Source organism: Cibotium barometz, chromosome 36, assembly GCF_041138505.1.
Source record: "Cibotium barometz isolate CiBa-2024 chromosome 36, ASM4113850v1, whole genome shotgun sequence".
NCBI classification, from domain to species: domain Eukaryota; kingdom Viridiplantae; phylum Streptophyta; class Polypodiopsida; order Cyatheales; family Cibotiaceae; genus Cibotium; species Cibotium barometz.
In genome coordinates this window covers 33,316,513-33,342,922 of record NC_141081.1, presented here as the reverse complement: position 1 = coordinate 33,342,922, position 26,410 = coordinate 33,316,513, and the positions used below count along the sequence as shown (strand labels likewise).

General features: G+C 39.2%; 1 protein-coding gene across 1 annotated transcript; it reads right to left on the bottom strand.

The window, feature by feature from the left end:
- Window positions 1-16,455: 16,455 nt before the first annotated feature.
- Window positions 16,456-25,681, bottom strand: LOC147617832 (hexosyltransferase GAUT11-like). The gene is made up of 3 exons (XM_086776090.1): window positions 25,544-25,681; window positions 25,207-25,447; window positions 16,456-18,251 (listed from the first exon to the last, which is right to left on the bottom strand). The coding sequence occupies exons 2-3, from the start codon at window positions 25,354-25,356 to the stop codon at window positions 16,803-16,805; spliced, it is 1,599 nt and encodes a 532-aa protein (XP_086632216.1). The 5' UTR covers window positions 25,357-25,447; window positions 25,544-25,681; the 3' UTR covers window positions 16,456-16,802.
- Window positions 25,682-26,410: the final 729 nt, after the last annotated feature.

Here is a 26,410-nt window from a genome sequence, read left to right as displayed (position 1 = left end):
TTTCTTGAGGATGAATTGGAGATAACCATTCTAAGTGCCTAATGGGTACAACAGGATAACCATTTTGAGTGCTTAATGGGTACAACAAGATAACCATTTCTTATGCCTAATGGGTACAATGGGATAACCATTTTGAGTGCTTAATGGGTACAATGATACTAGAATCTTTCATCTTGTGTAGTTCTTTCTTAAGTAATTGGGTTCATCCTATAGATACCCTTTCACATTAGGTGACGCAAAAACTCAACCACCCGTCGACCCCCCCCCCCCCCCCCCCCCCGAGCCCAAGGGATGCACACATGAATTATAAATGAAATACATCATACCTTTACCTTGATGTCCCATACCATCCAAGAGGTATAAATGAAATACATCATACCTTTACCTTGATGTCCCATACCATCAAGAGGTATAACTCCAATCCAATAGCATGTAGCTATAGTGTGAAATGGTAGGTGAGTAGATATGATCCTCTACACAATAGAGCATAACATAACTAAGCCTCAAGCCCTCAAGCCCCCCTTGAGTGTGTCCCATGCCCCTATTATATAGGAGAGCCCTCAAGTGACTCTTGACTCTCTATTTCCCATGTGTGATCCTTGGGGATGCCTGACCCTAACCTTAACCCTTAAGGTTAGTCCTAACCCATGCTCCACTAGAGCTTGTTCCCATGCTCCCATGCTCACAAGCCTAATGTGGGTTAGCCTCCTAGTATATGCACACATAATGTGCATATAACATACTTCCTCTCTCTCAAAACATTGCAATCTTGCAATGAAAAGAAGAAAAACTGCGTTGAACAATCTCAACAGACTCCCAAGTTGAATCCTCTATTTCCCTATATTTCCACCTAATTTTAACCCCAAGGATTGGTCAACTATAAAGTTTCATTTTCTTGAATCCAAGTACCTTATCAGGTTCATGTGGAACATAGGATAATTCTTCGACTTCAACGAGTTCTTGAGGAGTAACTATGTTATCCTCACCTCCTAGTTTCCCTTTCAATCTATTGATATGAAAGACTGGATGAACTCTAACAATTGGAGGTAGTTTTAGTTCATACGCAACCGTGCCAATCCGATGTATAACTTGAAATAGACCACAATATCTAGGAGATAAATTCGAGCATTTTCCTATTGACAAAGTCTGAGAATCTTTAGGAACATTAAAATAAACCAATGCTCTTGGTTCAAAAGACCGAGATGAGCATCCCCTATCAGTATAAAATCGTACTCTATACTGAGCACTCCTGATAGAATCCCGAGCTTCGGTCAGCATTTCTTGCATATCTCGCAAGAAATCCCTCGATGCATCAAGCTCAATGTCCTTAAGACCAACATCAATAGGCACCCTGGGTTGATACCCATACATAAGTATGCACGGACTAAAACCAATAGCCGTATATTTAAAACTGTTATAGGCAAATTCCATCATTGGAAGATATTTTTTCCAATATGATGATTTTTTAGAGACATATGCATGAAGCATATACTCTACAACCTGATTCATACGCTCTGTTTGCCCATCAAACTGCGGATGATCAAAGCAATTCACATTCAAAGTAACTTCCTCGTTGTAAACCATTCGGAATAAAGTAGGAAAACATGGCATTATAACAGCAGAAACTAGGAATTTATTGGCACCCCGACATACCCACATCTGCATATGGAATAATCGACGTCCCGAGTTATCCATATCAACATAGAGAGTTATCAACGTCTCGATGAGTCACATATGTTCATCCGTAAACCTATCAGGTTGATTGTATAAACCACCTAAAGTACGAAACTAGAGAAAGAAATGCCAACAAAGGAAAAATCCAAATTTCCTTATCCGAACACAACAAGATAAACTTGTTTGAACTCCAAAGAAAGAGATTTCAACAAGTGAAAATGTCGACGAGATTACATTCATCAAGACATGCAGGCTAGATATAAGAAGCTTATCTAGAGAACGCCCACACTATAACTTCTAGTGAATTTAGAAAATGAGATTGTCTTTGAATGTTGAGGTTAACATGCTAAGTGATGTAAGCAAAGCAACAATCTTGAGCCCAAATTATCCCATAAGATAATATATGTGAGGGATCACTAGCGTCCCATGCCACCATGATACCACCCATACATACCTTAACAATTTGAAAACTCCCTAGTATGTCGTCTAGGAAAATATAAATAAAATCCTGTATAAAAGGAATAAGATGGCCTTATCCAGACTTTCACATACTAAAATCTATCTCTATATACCTGAGACCACATCAAGGAATAACTCTTTTCGAGTACATCATTTAGAAAAGAAATTGAATTATTGGTGCCTTTCTAATGATAACTACTCAAAACACAATAAAGTTAGGGTAGAAAAATAACTCACCTAGATATATAAGCAACTAGGTATCCGAGTTGGAATATGTACAAGAGTACAAGCAATATACTCCAAAATTATGTGCAAAAAACGAAGGCAAATGCTACCTTCAAAGCACATGAAATTATCCAAAAGATCAAAAGATCCTTAAAGAAACATGGATAAAAGCAAAGAAGCTCCTCAAATCCATAAAAACCATAGTTGATCATAAAAAAACAATGCATACCATCTAATGGACATTAATCATGCCAAAAGAAGCATTAAAATTGGTGGCCAACTCATCAATTCGGAGTATATGAACATTGTGTCATTCAAGTAAAACTCCAAAGTAAGCGAGTGAAACACATGTGTGTAGCACTCAATAAAAAACCCCTAGTCACAAATGATCTAGGTTGAACGTGATGAGTCCAAATAAAACTTAGAAAACATCCAATAAAATCCACCAAAACAAACAGATCAACTGATAGAATTTATCTTAGGCTTAAGAAATTAAGCACAATCCACACTTAAATAAGTACAAAATAAATTATCATGGAAAAGTGTCAAATGTGAAACACACTTTGAACGGAGATTCTAGCCATCATTGAAGAAATTAAGGAACATGTCCAAAAAAAATGGCTAAACAATGGTAAAAAAATCATGAAAAAATCATTTAAAATTAATCTAAACAGAAATATCTACTAATACGAGGTATAATCATATTAATAATATGTGAATAACCCGCATCTATCTAATGTCAGCACGCGAAAACATACTTCAACATTAAATAACCCTCGAAAATTTTAAATTCTTGAGAAAAAAATTTATCATGATTTTTTTCAAATTTTTCCTAATTTTCTAGGACCTCAAAATATAATAATTTTGAATTCCCCCAAACCTATCTCATGGCATTCCAAACCTATATTTTTCCAAAAAAAATTTAGCAATTTAATTTGCCAAAATACCATTGATATTTTATAAATACCAATTTTTTAGGATTTCTAAAAATAATTTCTAGAAAATTCCTAATTTTTCTTGAGAATCCCATCGTTCACGAAATTTCTAATTCTGCCCAACAATTCTCAAATCCAATGAAAATTTTTAATTTTAATGGATTTTTCAATTTTCTCGGTCAAAAAATATATATTTTAAAGGAATTTGAATGGTCACGGGCACCCGAATGGACACACCACATGCCAAACACCAACCCCACATTTTCTCGAAATTTAAAATAACCTTTGTCTAATTTTCCACTAACTTTTAGGAATTTTTTGAAATTTTTAAACCCCGAACGCATTTAGAATACAAACGGTCAAAAAATTTCAGAATCCCAACTGTTTTCCCAGAATACGGAAAGCCAACAGTTTCAGGAAAATAAAAAGATAAAAAAAAAGGATCGAAATGTGAAAGGTCAAAAGTTTTCGGAATACGAAAGGTCAAAAGTTTTTCCGGAATTCGAAAAGCCAAAAGGTTTCCTGGGAATGCGGAAAGCCAAGAGTTTTCAAGAGAAAAAATTCCAAAAATTTTCAGAGATTTTTTTTCTCAAAATTTAGATTTTCCTCTCTTTTTTTGGGCTTTTTTCCAAGCTTGGCAGCCTAGGTTCAATGCATGTGAGCTACACGACGCAGGCTGCTTGTGTCAGCCTTTAGATTATTCCACCTTCCCAACACAATAGCTTTCCAAAGTAGTGTCGATTAGAACCCCTCGGACGTGTAGTCGAGTTGGTAGAACGGTCGGGTCTCAATATAGCGGCCTGGGTTTAATGCTGCCTGTGAGCTACACGGCGCATGATGCTGCTTGTGTCAGCCCATGGATTATTCCACCTTCCCAACATAGAACCACACAACTTTTTAAACCACACAAAAACAAAAACAACTTACCTTTCAATTAATCTTTCAACTAATTAAAAAATATAAATTTATCTTTTTAATATTATATACAAATACAAAAATCACACAACTTTATCCTTCATTCTTAACACATAAAAAAATCACACATTGTACAACATCAACCAAAAAAAAAATCACACAACTATACCCTTCATTCTTAACACACAAAAAAACACACACACATTATACTACATTAACAAACAATATAATTATCAATCACCTTTAATTAAATAAAACTACTGAAGGTACCTTGACCAATAGATATAAACATAAACAACAAATAACCACAAGTATTATTTTCTTTATTCAACACATTAAAAAAAACCATACAGCATAGAATAAATAGTAATTAGAACCTTGTCTTAACTTGTTTATTCAACACATAAAAAATAATTATACAACATAAACCAAATAGTAATTAGTAGCTTGGCTTGACTTCTTTCTCCTAGAAAGATCAATTATAGAAACCCTTAAGATAAAGCTATGGCTAAAAGAAATTTCCCCACTCAAGGACAATAAAAATGTTGTACTCCTCACAAATATTCAAAAGTTCTTAAATTTAAGAGAAGACTATTGCCTTTGGATGTCAAGTTGCTTCAGACTTTATTGATCCCAATGAGATTGATGAATTTTGAATGTTTGATATAGAAATAGGGAGAAATTTCATTGATGCACCCAGGGCTTTAGAAATGTGCCTTACAAAGATTGAAGAACAAGAAAAAACTCCCCCCATAGAAGAAGAATTTCTAGCTATTCAAGAAACCATGGGAATCTCTAATATGGGAAGAGATTCACCAAAGACTCCATGCTTAGAATGAGAGATCCCTCCACAAGGTTTAATTGACTTGTGGGAGGATAGGCGACTTGTTGAAGTTGAGAACAAAAAGTTATTTATAGAATAAATTGAGAATCTATTTTTTTCAAGCTTTTATTTTTGTAAAGTAAATTATCTTTTCTCTGTTTGTAGCTGGAGATAGCAAATGAAGATGGATTCCTCGACCGAGGTGGAGGTAAATGTACTTTTGTTGGCAAAGATTCAAACCTCGGCCATTATATTTCAAGGATACCTCTAGACATGTTGATCATTTACCATTCTAAGTATTTAGATGATCCACGCATTCCATTAATGACCTTAAAGGTTTTGTCAGCATACTTAGGATATTCTAAGATATAGCATAATGCAAAAAAAAATCATGTTGATGGAGAAGAAACAAGCTATACATATATTTGGATATAGACCAGAGTTGTGGGAATCAAGGGCATGGTTTGCAATTCCTGATTTGAATAAAAGTTCTCTTGGAAGCTACCAATGCCAAAATAGAGATAAGCTATCCGAAGAAGATGAGGGAAAATAATTATGTGAAGAGGACTACCCTGAAAAGGAGGGTGAACAACTGCCCAAAGAAAACCCCGAAAAGCGGGGCAATCTCTTTGAGAAAGAGAAATAGAAGAAGAAGAAGGGGAAAACAAAAAGATATGGACCACGGTTGTGGGCATCGAGGGTTGTGGACTGCTCATTTAAAAGCGAACACTTTCTTCAAAATTTTGTAAGATTTGTGTCATGATTAGGGAGAAAATGGACTATAAATTGGGCCCTTTACTAATCAAAAAAATAGTGCTAATCAAGATATCCACCAATGGGAAGGGGGGGTGCACATTCTATCCACTAGCTTTAGCTATAAAATATAGGGTAATTATTACATTTCTTAGCCTTCTCCACCTATCTTCCACCTCTCTCTAGAGGTCACACCAAAGTTCAAGGCAACGGTCAAATCTCCTTTTTGAAATGACATGGGCCAACATTTTTAAATGAAAAAGTGCAACTTGGTCAAAAAAAACCCTAAAATTTTAAAATTTTGGTTTTCCCTCCAAAAAGGTGGTTTTCCCTCCAAAAAGGTGGTTTTACCTCAAAAAAGGCTATCCAATCATATTCTATGGTGGGGGAAACCCATTTTTCAAGCTCATTTCAGCCTCTAAGCTCTTAATCTCTCTTTAATCCTCTTCCACAAGCTTCTTTAATCTTCTATTATTGCATAATCATCTCTAAAGCTATTGTACTCTCCCTAATCTTATCTTGCTCTCTCTTGCTCACCCATACCACACTTTAATCTTCTATTTCTTCATAATCTTCTATTTCTTTAATCATTTCTTAAGCTATTGTGCCCTCTCTTTTCCTCACTCATCTTCCCCCATACATCTCATTATGCCTACCTCTAGTAAGAGACCAAGTGATTCCATCTTTTAATACCTTCTCTACAACACTACAGATGATGAAGGTGAGTGGATCGGCGGGCATCCATTTAGGGTGAAAGATTAGGTTTATATGCAACCAAGTGCCACAGGTCCACATCGAGTTCTTAACCGCCGTGGTGTTTTGGAACACCATTGGAAGGGAAAGATTCTTCATTTCAAGAAGGATAAGAATGGAGAAATCAAGATAATAATACAACATGTCTATATCACTGTAGACATGTATCTTCCTCCTTCCATGGAGAGGAATAGGCTCCCTTACAACTATAAGTATGTGGTTGTATTTTTTTTGAAAATGGCTTGTTTTGTTTTACTAATTATGGTATGTGGGTCGCAGACATTTTCCCATCAAGCTATATTGAAGAACAACCTTTAAGAAGCCTCATTGGTGTGTTCGGTGCTTTTCATAGTACAATAGGTGAGCTTATGTTTCCAGGAGGTGAAAATCATAGAGCCCTCTTCAATAAAAATATATTCTTTTACACACACTCTTACAAAGTCCCTTCTCAGCCTACAGAATATGGTAGCCTTGACAAGAGATCCCTATGGACTCTTTACATAGTGTAGAGTGGCCAGTTCCGGACAAGTGGAGTGTTAATGCTTTCAAAAACAAGATGTATTCTGACATACACCCCTCCTTAAGATTCTCTAAGGCCTCTAAGTCTATGGGGCTTGGATGGTTTGCCCCAATCCATCTATTTGTATGTTCTCTAAGCTTTCTCCACAACCCACCCCAACAATGTTCATTTGCAAGAAATTGCAAATTGAACAAATTAACAATGTCTTGGGAATTGGATGGAATATTGTGGAGGGGTTTCACAAAGGGGACATCTACTCGTATAAAGTGGTGCCTTCAAGTGTGACCTTTTGATACTTGAAGACTCGTCAAAGCTTATCCATTCGATTTTTCTATGAACGATGGATGAAGAAGAATGGGGAGTGGGTTCCCTTGCAATCAAGTGAGGGTATGGATACACCCATAGATTTATATGTGATTCTTCATGAGATGGTTCAATTGGGGTGGTGAATGCAAGTAATGAATGGATCTTAGGAGATATTCGGGACCATTTCATCATTCTAGGATTTCAAGATGTCCAAGAAGCAAGCATCAAGATTGGCTGACGAAAGGTGAGCTTTGATATTTGTAAATTTGTGTTGCTTTTTGTTTTCTGAATATGTTGTTTTATTTATTACACTTGAATTTCCTTGTTTAGATTGGAATATGCTTGGAGAAGAGCTTAAAGGAGGTTTGAAAAGACTGGAGTAACAGTGGATGCAAATTTCAACTTCAAAAATAGTGTCGCAAGTCATCGAGGGGCTATTTGTCTGTTTTTTAATTAAGATGGTTTTGTATCAAACCTATTATAAAATGATGGTTTCTTGTGAAGGACCACTTGTGTTATGTCTTGTCAATTTAATTTATATTTTTATATAAATTTGGGGTTATTTACTGGTCACTTATGTTATAGTATGAAATGCCCAATGTTTAATTTTGAGGTCTATAAATATAGGATCTCTGTCATTTTCTAACACTTTGTTTTGAAGTTCCTCTCTCTTTCATCACTCATCTCTCCAATTCTAGCATTCCTCACTCCCTTCCAGCATGGACCCAAACATGGCATACGAGAGGTTTCTCAAGTTCTTGAAGAGGACCGAGTGGCCTAACAAAGAGGAACTTTTCTTCATCTTCTCCCGTGAGATTGACTTTGGAACGACCATCCTCTTGGAAGAAGAGGACTACAGAGGTACTCTTGACTACATGGAGGAGTACATGAGGCCCTGGACTATCAAACTACCAGAGGAGGAGGACAATCATTGGGTGCCATGCAATCTCCTTCGATATATCAACAAGAATGACACGAATGCCCTCACGAGGTTGCAAAAATTCCAAGATATTGTGCTCCTTGATAGTCACTACAAGCAGATCACCAAGGAGGAGATGCTTTCACTTCAGAGGGGGAATATTGGCCTTGATTTTCTCTCTTGGGTTGCCACCTTCATATACCTTTGTGGTGAGCAAGACTTTGATGAGAGGTAGAGGTGGAGGATGTCTCAATTGGAGGCATGGTACAAGGCAAGGAGGAGGATCGTAAACCTGAGGTCCTCAACCAGCTTGTTGAGGCCGTTATGGCCAAAGATCTCCTCCTCCAAATTGAGGCACCTCAATCTGGTGAAGCATCCGCGTCAAAGGCATTACTGCCATACTCTTAAGAGACAAGTGCCTCAACCACAACAGAGGGTGGAGAAGAGGTGGGGGAGGGTCCTATAGAGGGTACCCTAGATGTATCAGATGTAGGCAAGGGAAAGGGGGCTACACATGAGATGTCGGAGCTTGAGCTTAGTAAGCTCAGCTCTGTGGTGATTGAAGGGGAGGAATTCCTCTTTTTACATAACCTAGAAAAGGTCTACAAGCTCAACCAAGCCAAGTGCCTCTCCTTGTTAGCTGTGAATAATGAATTTCCCATCGACGACAAGGGCTCAGAGACTTTGCAACAAGGGCTTGTTCCGGTGCTGCAGGGTGGTGTGCATGAGTCGGTGATGATGCTAAAATTAGCAATTGCAGAGGCTGATCAAAGCCTTGTGAGACTGAGGAGGAGTTTAGAAAAGCTCAGGAACAATTGCCGACCAGAGAGTCTGAGGATGCTACAATAGTGTCATTGGGAGAAACACAAGTCCTCCATTGACATTTGCAAGCCTGAGGTGGTTAGCTCTGATTTCAAACACACGGTAAGATAAATTATGTATGAATCTAATAAATATAATTGATAATACTACTAAAATTCCACTAATCCTCTTTCTTGTGTGTAGCATATAGTCTCTGTAGATGCTTGGGCTCAACTTAAAGGTGGAACATGTGAGGGTTTTGGAAGAGATGCTGTGTTGGCCCATTACATGGGTCATATTGCACCTCAACACCTTGTTGTGGTGCACAATGCATTCAGCCCCATGGCAAGCTTCTACATGTTAGCCATCAAAGTACTTAGCAAGGTCATATGCTTGTCAACGATTCCAAGAAACATTGACAAGATAGTGCTCATCAACAAGGCTGTAGCGTACACTGCCTTCCAAGGGGGTTACTCTTCCTAAAGTGCTCGCACACACTGCATTTGCAGAGAGTATTGGTGAGAAGGACCTAGATTGTGTCGTATGCCATATTGTCAGGGACCCTTCCACTTAGCAATAAGAGGCGTAAGATTGAAGCTAGGTGTCTCAAGAACATTATGAGTTAGCTTGAAAATTTATCATAGATATTGTGTTCGACAATCAATGTAAATCCTATTTATTAATACAAGTGGGTTTTTTTATACATAATGTCTACATAAAGTTTGAATAATGTAAGTTTTCATGATATGAGAGTGAGAGAGAGAGAGAGAGTGAGAGCCATTGTGGATAACACTGGATTGCATGCATGTTTAGTTTGTGGTATCAGTAATTATTAATTTGGGCCAACTTCCCATGAAGTCCCCCCATGTCCTCTCTGACCACAATGAGTGTGTAGTTCTGTCTAATTTAGCCAACACCCAGCTCTAATTGATAGCAATGCCTATGTGTATGTGAATGTGACTACTTGTAAATGCTTGTACATGAAAATTGAAGGCCACCAAATATAAAAATAGCCCCAACTTGAACAGGGCGACTTTTGCCCATACAAGCTTGTTGTTTGGGCAAAGGTCGCCCTGTTCAGGTTGGGGCTCTTTTTGTATTTTTCAGCCTTCAGTTGTCATGTATAAGCATTCATATAAGATTTTCTATAAATTAGGTGCTTAAAATTAAAGATATATAGTGCCTTATAAAGTAATATTAAGATCATAAAAGATACTCTTTTACATGATGAGAGAGTTCGTACACATGGAAAGAGAGAGTTCTTACATGAGTGTAGTTCTTACATGAGTATAGTTTTATCTAATTTAGCCAATACTCAGCTTTAATTGATAGTAAGACCTATGTATATGTGAATATGAATACATACAAATGTTTTTACATGACAATTAGAGGCCACCAAATACAAAAATAGCCCCAACTTGAACAAGGCGACTTTTGCCCAGACAGGCTTGCTGTTTGGGCAAAAGTCACCATGTTCAGGTTAGGGCTCTATTTGCATTTTTTAGCCTTCAATTGTCATGTATAAGCATTTATATAGACCTTATTATAAATTAAGAACTTAAAATTAAAGATATATACTGCCTTACAAGTAGTATTAAGATCATAAAAGATGTGGTGCCTTCACACTGAGCCTGATATCACCTAGTTATCATACATTGCAAGTTTTGCTATCACCAAGAAATTTACAACTAAATAATATTAAAATAAAAAAATATTAATACATATGGTTGAGAGGAAGGTTCAAAAAGGCAAAAAGACCCCCAACCTGAACAGGGCGACTTTTGCCCAGACAGGCTTTCTATCTGGGCAAAAGTCGCCCTGCTCAGGTTGGGGATTTTTTTTACTTTTTTAAGCCTTCAAACTATACATACTAACAAGTGAAATACACAAACCACCCTTGTAAATGAAATATACAAATCAAATACATTTAATTTTTTTGATACAAATACACATACAATCAAGGCCTTGATGGACAACTTGAGAAGCACTAAAAAGAGAATATATTAAGTGAAGTTTTACACTGTCCAATCATGTACATCATAAGGGAAAATATTTAGAGGTTATCACATCAAATGGTGCATGCCATGTTCATGTCTTTACACATCATTGTGACCCGCTTTGCATGGATTGCACACAGGTTAGAATCTTCAAACATGGTGACCAAAAATGCCTCTACTGCTTCTTGGATTGCAGCCAAGGCAAGGCTTTGCATCCTCTTGTCTCGGCCCCCTAAATCGTAAAGTATCTCTTTGACAAGACGTGCAAAAGGATCTCGGGATGAGGAGGTCGACACTCTTATGGAACCTCCAAATCTCCTTTAGAGCTGTCATGCAATTGCATTGTTTCCTCCTGGGGGTGCGAGGAGGAGGGTTTCTTGCGGGTGGTTGAGGAGGGTTTCTTGCAGGTGGTTGAGGAGGACGTGCATGAGCACTCCAATCTCGTGCACATTTACACCGAGAGGATGATGGAGCTCCTTTAGCTACTAATGCTTCTATTGCTGCTGCTGCTTCTGTTGTTGCTACTTCTGCTGCTACCTCTTCTCGTGTTGGCAATGGACCCATGCCTCGATGCAAGATCTTCCCCCCAATTGTGGAACGTATTGGGGGGATAGGAATATCAACCCATGGCACTCCATTATGGTCAACATCACTCCATGTCTCTCGATCAGGGTCAGTGGTGGTGACCGGGTCACTGGTGTTCGGATGAGAGGGAGAGGGAGGTGGAGGTGGCGGTGGCGGTGGGAGTGAAGGACGATGAGGTGATGGTGGATGCTTACGTGTAATGTTTTTCGTGTGAGCCATGGCAAAAAGTGAATTCAAAATATAGAAATGAGAATGAATGAGACTATTACACCTTTATATAAAGTCATTTATAATGTGTTCAGATAGTCTGAAACCGGCCAAAAATTACGAAACCACCAAATTAGACACGTTTAACCCAACGTCTACCATGTCTTGCCATTGTGGCACGCCATGCGACATGGCCTGCTCTTGAACTTCCATTCCACTTATCTATGTTTGCTGGCTTTAGCAATTGCTGACATTCAAGGCTTTTCCCTAGTAACATTTCTTGCAAGATTGTTGCAATAGATCCAATTAAACATCTCTACAAGATCATTGCTACGTGTCTTCCCTCCACCATGTCGAAAAATGTAGTATTAAACTCTATATGATCCACTAATTTCTACTAGGTAGTTAATTATATAAATGTTGATATGATAATCAACTTACTTTAATGTGTAGACGAAAACATTAACCACCTTTTCATAATGTGAAGGTCCGCTAAAGGATTCATCTCATCTCCCTCTCATAAACTTACTCTAGATTCATCTCTCTCTCATAAACTTACTCTAAGGTACTCCAAAGATGAATCCTTTGCCCTCTCCTGAACTTACTGTGGATTCATGTCTCTCTCTCTCATACACTTACTCTAAGGCATAGACAAAAACATTAACCACCTTTTCACATCACGCTCTCATTAACTTACTCTAAGGTATAGATGAAAACATTAACCACCTTTTCATAAAGTGTTCACTTCTCTCTGAATGTATAAGATGAATTTTGTCCAGCCTATAACATGCAGATTTATCAATTGGCGTGCATGTTATTGTGCCTTCTTATATCTAATTTAAACCAGGCTTCTGAACTGCCTGATGAATATAATTTGCAGCATCGTTCATTATCAATTTCTTTTAAAATTAAGGATGTGCATGGTTAATTTTATAAGTAGCTTTCACAAACAAACCAGTTTTGTTGTGGGTGCATATTTACTAGGCATGTGCTTGTTTAGATAAATTAAATATAGGAATTAATCTAGAGATTAATTGCATAATTATGCAGACTTTAGTTGCTGGAATCATCGCATTGTCTTACTTACGAAAATATTAATTATAGCGTAGTTAAAGGAATTTTAATCCAATGTTTTTGTTATAATTTTAGTATTTATGTTAAATCGATATTTTTAGAGTTTTACAAAGCAATGCTCGTGTACCCTTCTCATTTTCTATGTTTAAAACCTTGGTGAAGCCAAGGTTTTCCTCATAAAATGAATGAGAAGCACCCACGATAAAATTAATTAATTCATTAATAAATTATCAACAATGAAAACATTACTTTGGGGTGCTTATTGTTAACAACGATGACATATTGTGCAAAATCCATACATCACAACTCTAAAGGGAACAACCGATAACAAATGAGAAGAATGTAGACTCAGAACCCTCTGTACACAAGATTCCACTATTCCCACCAGAAAAGAAAAAGAACCTTTTTGAATTATCAGTCACACTGTCGCTATAAAAAATAGAGATATACACCTATCACGCTGGGAGCCATTTGAAGAGTCCATAAGGATGGAATGTTTAAAAGGAATGTTTGCATTAAAAAAAGGTGGTACTTTAAACCACTTGCATTTTCCAATGGTTGTAAGCCTTATGGCACCATCACTCATAAGCGTAGGCAAAACTATAAAAAGATATTTAAGATGGGATTTGTTCAAGACTAAGGGTGGTACAGTAATGTGCAAAGGTTTAAGATAGATTAAGATGCACACATTTGAAGGGATGATAGGATATTGTATGAAAGATTTACATAAGCCACACTTCAAGTTCTTCTCACATAACATATCCAATGAGGAAATAACAAGAGGTCGCCAACTCTACGCTCTATATAGACAAGCAGACCTAAAAAACAAAGTATGCTTGTCGCCTGTAAATTTATTTGAGAGGGCATATGTATACATGGACAATTACATAGCTAACAAACTAGGTGCAGCACTACAAAGCACTCTTCTCAAAATGGTTCGTACAGGGAAATACTATCCACCAGCTTCTTGGATCATACCTAAGACTGGATCTGGTATGAGCATGACAAGATCCACTGCAGTTTGGAAAGTAATGAAACTCCCTCATCTCACCCAGCGCATAGATATTGACGAGATCTTCTTTGCAGATACTGATGGTTATAGATACTTTAATCCTCTACCTGCACAATACAGTAGAGATAATCGTGAAGATGATGATGGTGCAGAAAGTGATGAAGATGTGCATGCCAATGATAATGTGCAGCTCAGTAGCCGTGGCAATCCTATTGTCATTGAATATGAACAAATCAACCCATCAGAAGAAAACTTTTCCACATCCTATCTTTCTGTTTGGGAGAGAGCATACAACTTCAAAAAAGCAATTGTGGATGGAGATGAGTTTGTTCGGCTCTCTCCAGAAAAGTCTGTAAATTTGTAGGCCTAACTAATTGTAGGCCTAACTAAGGCAGAAGATTGCTTCCTGTAGACTGTAATGGTTTGTAATGGTTTCGATTTATGGCTTCTAGTAGGCTTCTAGTAGAGTGGGTTCATGACATGTAGTGGATTGGATTAATGACTTGTACTGCATTTACGCCTTCAGATACTGATAAATACAAACAACATTTCTCATCATGGTTGGATGATTTCGTTTCTCGATTTAGCTTGATTTCATTTGTCAATTTCTTTTGTAATCATATCAGGGCTATTTATTTTACTTCTATTAAATTTTCCTTGTGATGACGTTTGCATGCTTAAGTATGAACTGGTGACCAATGCTTAAGTATAAAGTGGTGACCAATGTTTGAAACCTTGGTGAAGCTAAGGTTTTCGTCATAAAATGAGTGAGAAGCGCCCATGATAAAATGAATTAATTCATTAGAGTGAATAAGCACCATAATACAAAGGTATAGAACACTAGAGTTATCATCAATATGTAATAAAGGTAATTACACCTTTTATTATCCTAAGACTAATCGTTAAAGTCACATTCTTGCTTACGATCCCAAATAGCATTGCATTAAAATATATTTCACTTAGCAATCAACACGAGCTTTAAGTCCACAAGAGCTCTTATAATTCTCTTTCTTATTTTGATTTTAATCAGTTACTATTACTATGTTTTCTTGTGATAAGGTTTTTCGTGATCTCCTTAATGTTGGAGAGCTTGGAAGCATGCTATGATAATTAATTAATAAATGATGATTGTTGTGAAGCATTTCGTCTTGTATATTGTAAAGTTTGTCTACAATAATCCTCAAATTAAGCACTGCTAAAACAAAAGGATTCTTTTTTTTTCTTATGTACATTACCTATACCTACGTACTAAATTGCTCTAGGAGTGCCTCCTGCCTAGTGCTAGAAAAAAATGTTTTTTTCAACCCTTAAAATTAAAAGCAATACTTGAGCTTAACTCAAAAAAAAATGTTTTTTTTCAAACCCTCAAAATTAAAGGCAATGCTTAAGCTTAACTAAGGTTTAGACTTAAAAATCACCCAAAAAAATCATACAAATGCCTAGATTTATAACTATAATGTACCTTAAAATTATTCACGACGTGAGATTCCAACCAAGATTTCTAAATTTCAACAAAGAAAATTACATTACAAACCAAGATATTTGAGCACTACTACTTTTGTTGCCCAATTGCATAAAGTGATTTTTGATTACAATTGAGAAGTTGTCATGGCCCTAAATTTGAGGAATTCTTTTTCAATTTTGGTGACTTATTTTGTTTTAATCAAATATGAGTTATATTCTACTGATGCATGAATTCTATCATAGTCAAAGTGCTTCTCAAATTTGATCCTATGGTTTGGATTTGATGGACTTTTATAATTGCATTTTAAAATATTTGATTTTTTCATTACATTTGGCCGATATTATGGCTTAAAATGGCTCCTTTTGTTCCCTAATTCATAGCTCCTCGAGAGGGAAGCTTTGATTCCAATCAAATCAATTCATATGGGAAGAGAAGGTCCAAACAATTTTCTATGGACTTACATTACTCATGGAAGATTTAAAATATTTATTTGATCATACCACAGATAATTGCCTATTTCTTCAATTAAAAAGACTCCTTAATGCTAAGTCCTAGGAAAACAACTTGGTGATAATTGAGTCTATTTCCAAGGAACTTTATTCTAGTAATTCTACTACTAGTCAAGATTTGCAATGGAGTGGGTTGGCCAACTTGGCAAAGGACTTTCCACAAGCTTTGTACCACAAATTCCTTGCATAAGTACTTTGTTCAAGCCATGGGTCTAGTTTGTTATAGCTTTTAGACCTTGTAACCATTATTAAGTTATAAAGCAATTAAATTTTCAAAGGGGGGAAACCCCATCTTCAAGAGGCCAAATTGATCTATGAGACCAAGATGGTACTGTGTGTACTATCTGTAATAGGAGATGAATGGAGCCCGTGCAAAAGCTATAACCAAAGAGAGAGAGAGAGAGAGAGAGAGCGCTTTTTGTGACCTACCACCCATTAGCCATGCTAGGGCACATAGCATGTCATGTAGAGTGCTTAGGTAAAAACAGGAAGTTGAAAATTTATATAAAAAGGCTATCATCACCAGAATGGACTAGTTCTAATAATTTGATAAATTAAACTAGGATTATTTCTAAAAGAATAGAAGCTAGTCTCTAACAATAAATTGAATGGACTAGTTCAAATAATTTGATAAATTAAACTAGGATTATTTCTAAAAGAATAGAAGCTAGTCTCTAGCAATAACTTGCAGATCTTGTTTACTCCTGGCCACCCCAAAAGAGAGAAAAGCTGGTCCCTGGCTGGTTCCAAATTGCTCACCTCTTTTAAAAATTGCCCACCTTTGACAAAAATGCACCACAATGTCCATACAACAGGACAAGGGAGGATAAATCCAATGAATGACTGCAAGATTTAAAAAATGGTATGCAATTAGTGGACATTGCACTCTTGAAGCAAGGGATGTGAGAAGTTCACATACTTTTCCCACAAAGGTCTGTATCTGCTCATGGCCAGCTTCAACCATGGCTTCATATTACCATTATAGTGCACTACTGCAGCTGTTTCGATCAACTGATCATCCACATTTGGGTCGTATCCCAGCCCTAGCACATGCCAACTCCGATCCAAAGGTTCTGTAAGGCCATAAAATGTTAGGAGGCCTGGTGGCAATGTTCCAAGCTTCCACAAGGTTCTGTCCACATTCTGTTCTTGCCAATAGTGATACCGGCTGGTTACATTTGCCTTTTTCCAAGCCACAAGATCAAAAACATTCATTCCGAAGGCCCAACCACAAGCATCTGGGTCGAAGCTTGACTGAATCTTAGGATGTGAAAAATTCAAGTATTTATGATACCGGTGGAAAGACTCGAGACATGTCTCCACAGCCCCATTGACATTCCCATGAAGGTCTGATGTGAATAAACTCATCAAGTCCTTCTGAACTACTACATCATCATCAAGGAAGACCACCTTCTTCAGAGCAGGGTACACCTCTGGGATATAGAAACGGAGGTGATTGAGCATTGATAGGTACTTCGGGTTGCGGAACTTTACAGCACTCTTGGGATCTTGGCCTCCTTTAAAGTAATAGCTCTGAGTCTCTGCATCCTGGAGCTGCTTAAGCACAGGCACATATGAGGCATTCAACCATTTGAAGCTGTCTATATTTTGGACCTCGATGGTTGCCCCCTTGAAATCATTCATGCCAAACCATGCCTGCATGGCACCGAAGTTGACTTGATCAGTAACTAGGTGAAAGACAAGGTGGTCTGGATGGTCTGCATTTAGAACAGTCGAGTTCACCACCACTGATGTAGCCAGTATATTATCAGAAAAGATGCAAAAATGATAAAGCTTGTTGTCTGCAAGCTTTGCAGAGCGTTTCTGCCTTGCAATAAAACTACGAAGATCCGGATCCATAGCCCAGTCCATGGTAAGCCTGTTCCCTAAGCAATACAAACCCTTTGGGACAGCCTCTGCTGCTAGTTGCCCAAAGGTTGTACTCTGTACGGTAGCTGCATTGACCCTTTCCTCCAAGCCCTGAATTTGGGCTTTGAGCTTCATGATCATTGTAGCACTATCATAGTGCAACTCCTTAGCCTGATAAATCAACACAGAGAATTCCCGTATGATTGATTCAGCTTCCTCTAGAGTCACCGGGTAGCCTCGTGTAGCTGATTTGGAAAGAAGTTGCTGGCATGCCCGGATCTGTGCACTAAGCTCCCATGCAAGTTCTAAATTGTTGTTTTCCTTCGCAATCACAACATAAGCCTTTGCTAAAGTCATCTGGTCCCCCAATTGCCGAGTTAGAGAGCCTGTGCTAAGCATCTCTTCTGTCAAGTTCAAGGCAGGTTGGTCACTCAAATGTGCATTGAGAAACTGCATATAAAATCACAAGCAGTGGTTCAGTAAGGATAAACTATAGCAGAGTTCCGAAGTCCACTTAATATTATAACACATTGGATACCCCAATGGAAACTTCAGGTTATTTCCCAAACTTACAAAAAACCGAAGTGTAATCTTAACTCCATGACAGTCTACTCACAAAGCTTCAAATCATCAACTCCATCATGCATAGCATAGACTACATGCTAATGATATATATAAATATATAGCATCTGCATGTAAATATTTTTAATAAAAAAACTTTTTTTGTCACCATGCAAGTCCTAACAAGAATCCCATTATGCACGCAATAACCTCCAATTAATGTATCGCCAGAGTTGAAAACCAATGCACCACCCTCAGTTGTCTTTGCTTGGTTCTAAGGGGCTCTATTCATGAGGCTCTTGTTTGAGGATGAGCCAGTTTCAGCAGCCTAAAAACCTCACACCTAGTTTCAACAAGTCACGGATCTAATCAAAGAATTAATGGAGAAATGAGGACTTTCACAAGAGGGGCATCCATCTCGCTCACGCCCTGCCACAATCATGTTGTGCCTATATATAACACCCCTCTCCCCTCATGCATACACTGTTCCCTGCCCTGCTTTTGTTCGTTACTCTCCCCACTATCCTTCATGAGTCAGAAAAGATAGAACATCTGCGAATGCGGACAAAAAGTAAAGAGGGGGGGACTTGTCAGAATGCAGAGCGGAAAAGAAGACAACTGCTGTAGAGAGCAAAATGCAGATGACAAGGGGAGAGAGAAGCTCTGTAGCTCTGCTCTACACAAAAAAATCCTGAATATGATACAAAACAAGTGTGGCGGTCCAGGGCCATTTAATATGGCCCCAGGCTGCTGGTCAGCCAGCCCATAAACAGCCGACAGCAGCAATAAATGCACACGACCAGCAAAAGACCAGTCGGCCAGGTGAAAACCAGTCGGCCAGCACTGAGGCTCAAGTCAGGTAGCATAGAATCAGTCGGCCAGCATCTGATACAGCCAACAGCCAGAAACAGTCCTCCCACACCCAGCAAAAATGGGAAAATACTATGGAGAATGAGGAAAAATGGGAGAACACCTAAATGGGCGGGCACACCCACAACAAAGGCCCTGGTGTAACGTACAGATACGAGATGACTGCTAACAGGACTCCCTCTTATGGACATCAATCAACCTCAAGGCCATCTCCACATGCTTCCCATGCTCATGTTTAGTCTTGCTAAAGACTAAGATATCATCCAAGAAGACTGATGAATATCCGAATGAAAGGCTGGAAGATTTGGTACATCATCCTCCTGCAGGTAGCGTAGCCGTGGCATTGGTTAACCCAAATGGCATCACAAGAAACTGGAACAAACCGAATGAAACTGGAAAAGTTGTCTTTGGTGGAATATCATCCGGACGTATACGAACCTGATGGTATCCCGATTTTAGATCCAACTTGCTACACCACTTCACCCCTGCGAGCCGATCCAACAAATCATCAATGTCTCGAGCAATGGGAACTTGTTTTTTCATGGTGAGCTTGTTGAGCACTCAGTAGTCCACACACAAACACACTCCCGTTCTTCTTCTTGACAAAGAGGGCTGGAACTCCAAACGGTGAAGAGCTCGGACGGAGAAAATGTTCACCAAACCTTTGGCCAACATTTCCTCTAGTTCCTCCTTGAGCTCTATTAGCTCAAGATGACTCATCCAGTATGGGGCATGAGATGGGGGCTCTACATCGGGAATGAGATCAATGCGGTGAACTTTGGGCCGAGACAAAAATAACTCATTGAGAAAATTCGCACTAAACAAGTGTCCATGCTCATCCAAAATGCAATGTCTGTCTACCACCAAATCCTCCAAGTCGGCTAGTTGACTAGCAGAGAGGCCTCCCATCATTTCGCTGCCATACCACAGAAAATTGCAGATCAACCGTTGAACTTAACCAATACAAGACCGGAAGAAGGCCCAACAAGAAGTGATGTACCACATGGTGGCGAGAAGAACCTTGTTCGCCACCACAACCCAGCCACCTAACGAAAGCTTGGTTGAACTCGAGTATAGCAACTTCTTCCGAATGCTCAAAAGAAGAGGGGCTAGCTGTTGCTCAGGGGAGATATCAATGCTAACTTGGCATCCAAGATAACAAACTGGAGTGCCCCTCGGGAGCCACTAAAAAGCCTCAACTGGATGCAAAGTAGAGGCGAGCGATGAGGCAACCCAAAATCCACATGACTTGTGCCAGTTGATCTGCGCTCCAGATGCACGACAAAAGATCTCTATCACCTAGGCGAATCTTTGGAAGTTTCCCTCGTCCCTTGACAAGTATGTTGTGTCATCGGCGAACTCAAAATCAAGCAGCTCCTCCTACATGCGGATGGGGAGACGCAATCTCTGGAGCCTCGTGTCCTAGGTAGAGATCTTGATGGTCACCCACTGAGCTCATCTAGTGACAATGGTGCCCTGGGTCAACCACCGCCGACAATAGCTACTCACTGACGCAAATGCATACTCCACCCTGTGTCCCAGAGGGGCCACAAGAATGGGACTGGAAGGTGTGACTCCTGCCCTGCAAGATCTTCCCGCAGCGGCAATGAGAACGTCCCTCTAAAAGATGGTGCTCCTGAATGAAGAGATGCATGCTAATCTACTTGCATACAAAAGCTTGCTGATTTTCATAGCATGGTCATGCTCTCTAGATGCTTGCCTCTGTGCCTAGAGCTACCTCAAGCTACCTCTAAGCAGGGTTTCTTGCCACCACCTCAGAGATGCCTAAGAGATCTATAAGATATCTAGTCTTTCCAACCTCCTTTATATAAGAATAGGATGGAAAGTCGTGTTACAGTTGTGGGCACTGTGGGTTGGAAAGTCTTGGGCTTTCCATCGTTGTACTTCATTTCGGCACTTAGTGCAAGCATGAGTGCCCGTTCGAAGGTCGGTGGTTCAAACCTATGCACATCCCATTGGATCTACATGTCTAAACCATAAAGGAACTGCTCTCTCTTGCCCTCCTCATATTTGCTCAGCTGTAAAGGCAAGTAAGTGACATTGTTGGCAAATTGGATAACTGGTTGCACGTTTTGGCGCAATCCCATGGACTCATCTTCAAGCCGCCCAAGATAAATAATGAGGTGGTAAAAACTGCTTCTTGAGGTGGGTAATGAACTGGTCCCATACATAGGCACCAGCTTTAAAACGGAAATTGGCCTAGAACCAATGAGTTGTTGCATGCACGGAAGCCTTGTTGTACTAATCCACAGCCCCAAGCTTGATTAAGAACATTGATGTTGATAAACACATGATTAAGACAAAGGAGAGAGAAGAAGAGAGATTGGGTGTCAGGGTTTTCTTTTATTCATATGGTAAAAAAAGGTTACATGAATGCTTGTACATGTGTGGGCCTTGGTCAACCCCATGGGGTTGACCCCCCAAGTTTACCCTTGGCCCCTTTTACAGAACTCCTTCTCATGCTAATGATGAATGAATGTTGAATGTACTGAATGCCTAACTGATTTATGCTCTTATGCTTTTATATATACCTTCATAAGGTCAGAAAAATCTGAACTTACAAATTGAGAGATTTGAGAAAGAAATAATAGTGAAGAAAGACAAACACAAAAACAAAGCATTTGAAAGATCAAAAATAAATAAACTAACAAACCTAGCTACTAAGGAGAGGAAAACAAAAGATAATATCAAATGAAGACTTTTAATCAAATGAAGACTTTTAATTAAGACAACAAAAAAACAAAAAACAAACAAACAAAAACAAACAAACAAACAAACAAAAAAACAAAAAACAAGAAACAAGAAAACAAAACAAAACAATTACATGAATGAAAGAAACTTTAAAAAAATAAAAAATAAAAACACACGCACAAAAGTATACACACACTTCTTCTTAATAAGAACTTAAACCTTTTGAGCTAAGATACTAAACAACAACACAAAATAGCAAAACAGAGAACTATAAGTTCTAGACCTAAAGCACTTAAAAGAGCCAGAACCAAACATTAAGCTAGACTTTAAAAAAGACTTCAACTCAAAAGTGCAACCATTAACTTCAATGTCTGTCCGAACATGAAGTGTAGGTTTATCAACTCTATCATGCATAGCGTGGACAATAAGCTATGACATCCCTACTCACGTCATCAGTGCCCAAGAGTAGGTGCAGGTTTGTATAAGGTTAGTCAAAAAGAACATGCTTTAGAAAACCAGCAAACTGAGTTTCTATCGCTCTCCGGAGGTGATGGGCATACTCAGCCATGATAGAGACTAGCACTCAAAGTCTACTCTAAGGTATAACAACAAAGAATCACAAAACATAGGAAAGAACCAAACTAAGTCTATATTAAGCTAGAGCGAGAAAGAATTACAAAAAGACTAAACAAGGCCTACTCTAAGTTAAAACAACAAACCCTACTCTAAGCTCGAACAAGCCACTTTAACAAAAAAGAGCATTGAATTATGAATTAAGTGGGCTTTTCAACTCCCCACTTCTATAAAACTTACTCCTAATCATTTTAAACATTCCAAAAGCTGAAATACCAAAGATAAACTTACTACAATTCATGAAAGAATGAACCTTTTTCAAAATCTTATTGAAACTATAACCTTGTTTGATAAGCAGCAAATTAAGATAGCATAATTGAGAGAGAAAGGCAAATTTAGCAGAGCAAAGACGAGAGAATCTAAAAAGCTGAGAGCAGATAACACCATACTTAGCTGTATCAAAAATATTGAAAGAAAAATGCGACATCCGAATGATCTTTAAGTTAGCATATTCAGGCTATAAGCGTTTGTCATAAATATCTACTATGAAGCCTGAAGATGATTGAGTGATCTTAAGGTCTAAAAAAGCACAACTATTGCTATTCGAGTGTGGCATTATATGGTAGTGATGTGTGTGAACACACTTAGGACCGTCGGAGTACTTTTTCCCTCACTAGGAGGTTTTTTTCCTTGTGCGTATGTACACACTCTTATCTACTCATTTTGGGATATGTACTTATCTTTTGTATCTGGCACACATTTATTCAATCTAATCTAGTGAGTTTGTGTGCTCTCAAGCTTCTCTATCTTGTGTGTGCATTGTTGCAATCCTAACCCTAATTCCAACAATTAGTATTAGAGCTAGCTTTCTTGACACTTGATCTAGTAGTCTACCTCCCTCCTCACAACCCTGTTTTTCTGTCTCCGATTGAGATACCCTCTTAGGAGAAGAAGGTATATACTGTAGTGTGCAATATACGAAGTATACAAAATTTTTGGTATCCGCAACGCGCTTCGGGCCGCGTTTTGCGCACTGCAAGGTTTCTGCAAACGTTCTGGAGAGGCGTCGTTTTGGATTGGTTCTACTCAATTTTGGGTGTTTGGGCTATGTAACGACAAAGATTTGGTGTGCAACAGCATCTACAGTGTCTTCAACAACATCGACCAACATACTTTCATCAATACCACTCTATTCTCTACTTTGTGTTATTTTTCATACACTTTGCAGGTGATTCACTCAGTTGGCAGCCATCTAGGGTTGCATTCAGTGAATACTAAGTACTTGCAGTGTGTTGAAAGATTTTGCATTTAGTAGAAAGTCATAGTTGGCAGTAGTGATGTATTCAACATGTTGTCTGTTGAGGACAAACTTGATGGGACTAACTACCCATTGTGGTCCTATATGATGAGGCATGTATTGGTTGCTAAAGGCCTTTGGAATGTGGTCAGTGATAGTGAAACTCATTCTGTTTCACAAGTACCAGTGCAACCAGATGCTGCAGGTACATCGGAAGTAGAATCTGATATAGATGTGGCTCCTCCACATACACCACCAGTACCTCCATTGCTACTCAAACGAGATGGGATGGAAGAGATGCACTGGCACATGCATTGTTTGCACTTTCTGTGAAGCGAAGCATTATTCCTCATATTCGGTCATGTAAGACTTCAAAATAGGCATGGGATGCATTTGTTGTATTATACCAGGTACGCAATGAAGCACGTGTTGCATATCTGCGCAAACAGTTGGAGTTGAGCACATGAACGAGGGAGACTCAATGGACAGCTTCTTAACCAAGATCAAAGATTTTAAGAAGCAGCTTGCTAGTGTGGATAAGATATATCCTAATAGTACATTGGTGCCCACAATTCTCAATGCATTGCCGGATTCTTATCAGAGTTCTACCTCTACCCTTAGACTCATGATGAAGGGAAATCCAAATGCCCTGAGCTGATTTCAGTCCTATTTGATGTAAAGCCCAATTTGCCAACGCCCAATTTTTGGCTTCCTATAGGCGTCTTTTTTCTTCCCCAACTAGCCTTCCTCCCGTAGTTACCATTTTTCATCGCCCATAAGCACCTGCTCACTCATAGGCATTTTTTTATGGACCCTTCGGAGGAAGCACCATGTAGGGCCTCTTGGTCCTAGTCAAAAATCTCTACCACTTGAGCTATCGCTTCAAAGGCATCTTTGTTGCGCTGCCTCCACTTCCTTGCATCGAAAATGCATGCCTTTGTCAGCGTCATTCCACTCCTCTTTGTCCTGCTCCAAGTTCCAATTTCAGCTGGCATGAGATAATTTGTGTTTGTAACTCCTTCTTTGCGTAAACTCGTTGTCATGCGCCTCCCTTTCATTCTCCAGCCAAAGAGCATTCCACCAGTGGCATGTGTCGCCTGTTGGTGTTGTATTTGTCTGTATTGCTGTGTAAGAAGATGCTTGAGGGGAGTGTTTTTTGGTCCGGAGACCAGTGTCCCTGCTGAAACTTGGTCTGCCAAAGATCAAGAGGGTTTCCTTTTACCTGAAAAAAGAGGACTCTTAACAGGCACCGCGGTTGCCTTTCACCTGGGCTCCGGACATGCTATCCCGTTGTTTTACCTCAATTTCAAAACAAGGGTTTTGATCTGTTGACTAATGCACGTGAACAAAGGCAACGCGGAGCCAGAAACCACTCAAGAGAGGAGTGCATACCTGCCCTTGTGAAGACGAGGCAGGAGGGCGGCGATGGTGACCGAGAATCGCCAGGATCATCAGTGCAAAGAGCCCGACAACGAGCAAAATGAAAGCGGTAGAGAAGCGCCTTCGCTGCTGGCGCCGTGGATCGCCGATCCTGCGCCTCATTTTTGCCGATATTAGAGACAAAGTCAGCTCAATCAGCTCAAGCTCTCCATTGCATCCTCATTAGGGAGGATTCCTCCGTATTTTTGAAGATCTGCAGAAAATCCTTGACATTTGCATACGAAGATCTCTCTCTCTCTCTCTCTCTCTCTCTCTCTCTCTACACGCGCGCGCGCGCACACACACATACCTCAAGACTGTAACGGACAACCAAAGGGCAAGATCGCTCAGATCGATAATGAAAAACACGAGCGCCGAAGAGCTTTCCCAGCATCACGCGGACCGAGCTAATAGCAAAGAGAGAGAGAGAGAGGTATTAACGTCAGTAGAAGAGAGAGAGAGACAATACCAGTGCCTTTGAATCCGTCTCATTGTCCGATTGGCACGTGCGACTGTTCATAGAGAAAGAATTACAACATAGGCACATAGATTGGGTCGTGTGACGGTGCATAAAAGGCACTGTGCATAAGCCGCGGAAGTCGGGCACGCAAAACGAAACACGGGCAGCCGTTCGATTTCTGTGGGGTGAACTTGGCAAGTAATAGGGTTTAGGTTATAAACAAGTCGCGCGCCATGGACCTACGAAACGCGTTTAGCATAGAGGTAGAGTACACACGTGGTTACGCATCTCAAAATCCGACGTGGGGCTAAACTCGAGCGAGCTGCGTTGAACTCGGGCATGCCTTTTTAAAATCTCGGCCATAAAAAACACCTCAAGATGCCCCATGCCATCGATGCCATGCTCCCCACTTCTTAAATGCACTGTGCCTTTTATAGTCAAGGCAAAAATGACACCGTTCTTTTTTTGTATTGGGGGGAGGATACATGGTACTTTCGTTACAAGCTATATTTGCAGACATTGATTAGATATAGCATGACATTGTGCAAAAGAAAGGGTACACCCTCCTTAACATCATGTAAAAAAAAGGACATCCATGGGTGTTCATAGAAACATGGCCACTTAGTGTCACTGCTTTTTTCCCTTTCATTTTCAAGTGTATATCTCTTTGGAGAAGAAAAAAACAAACTAATAGATACCAATGTATTATTTGTCAAA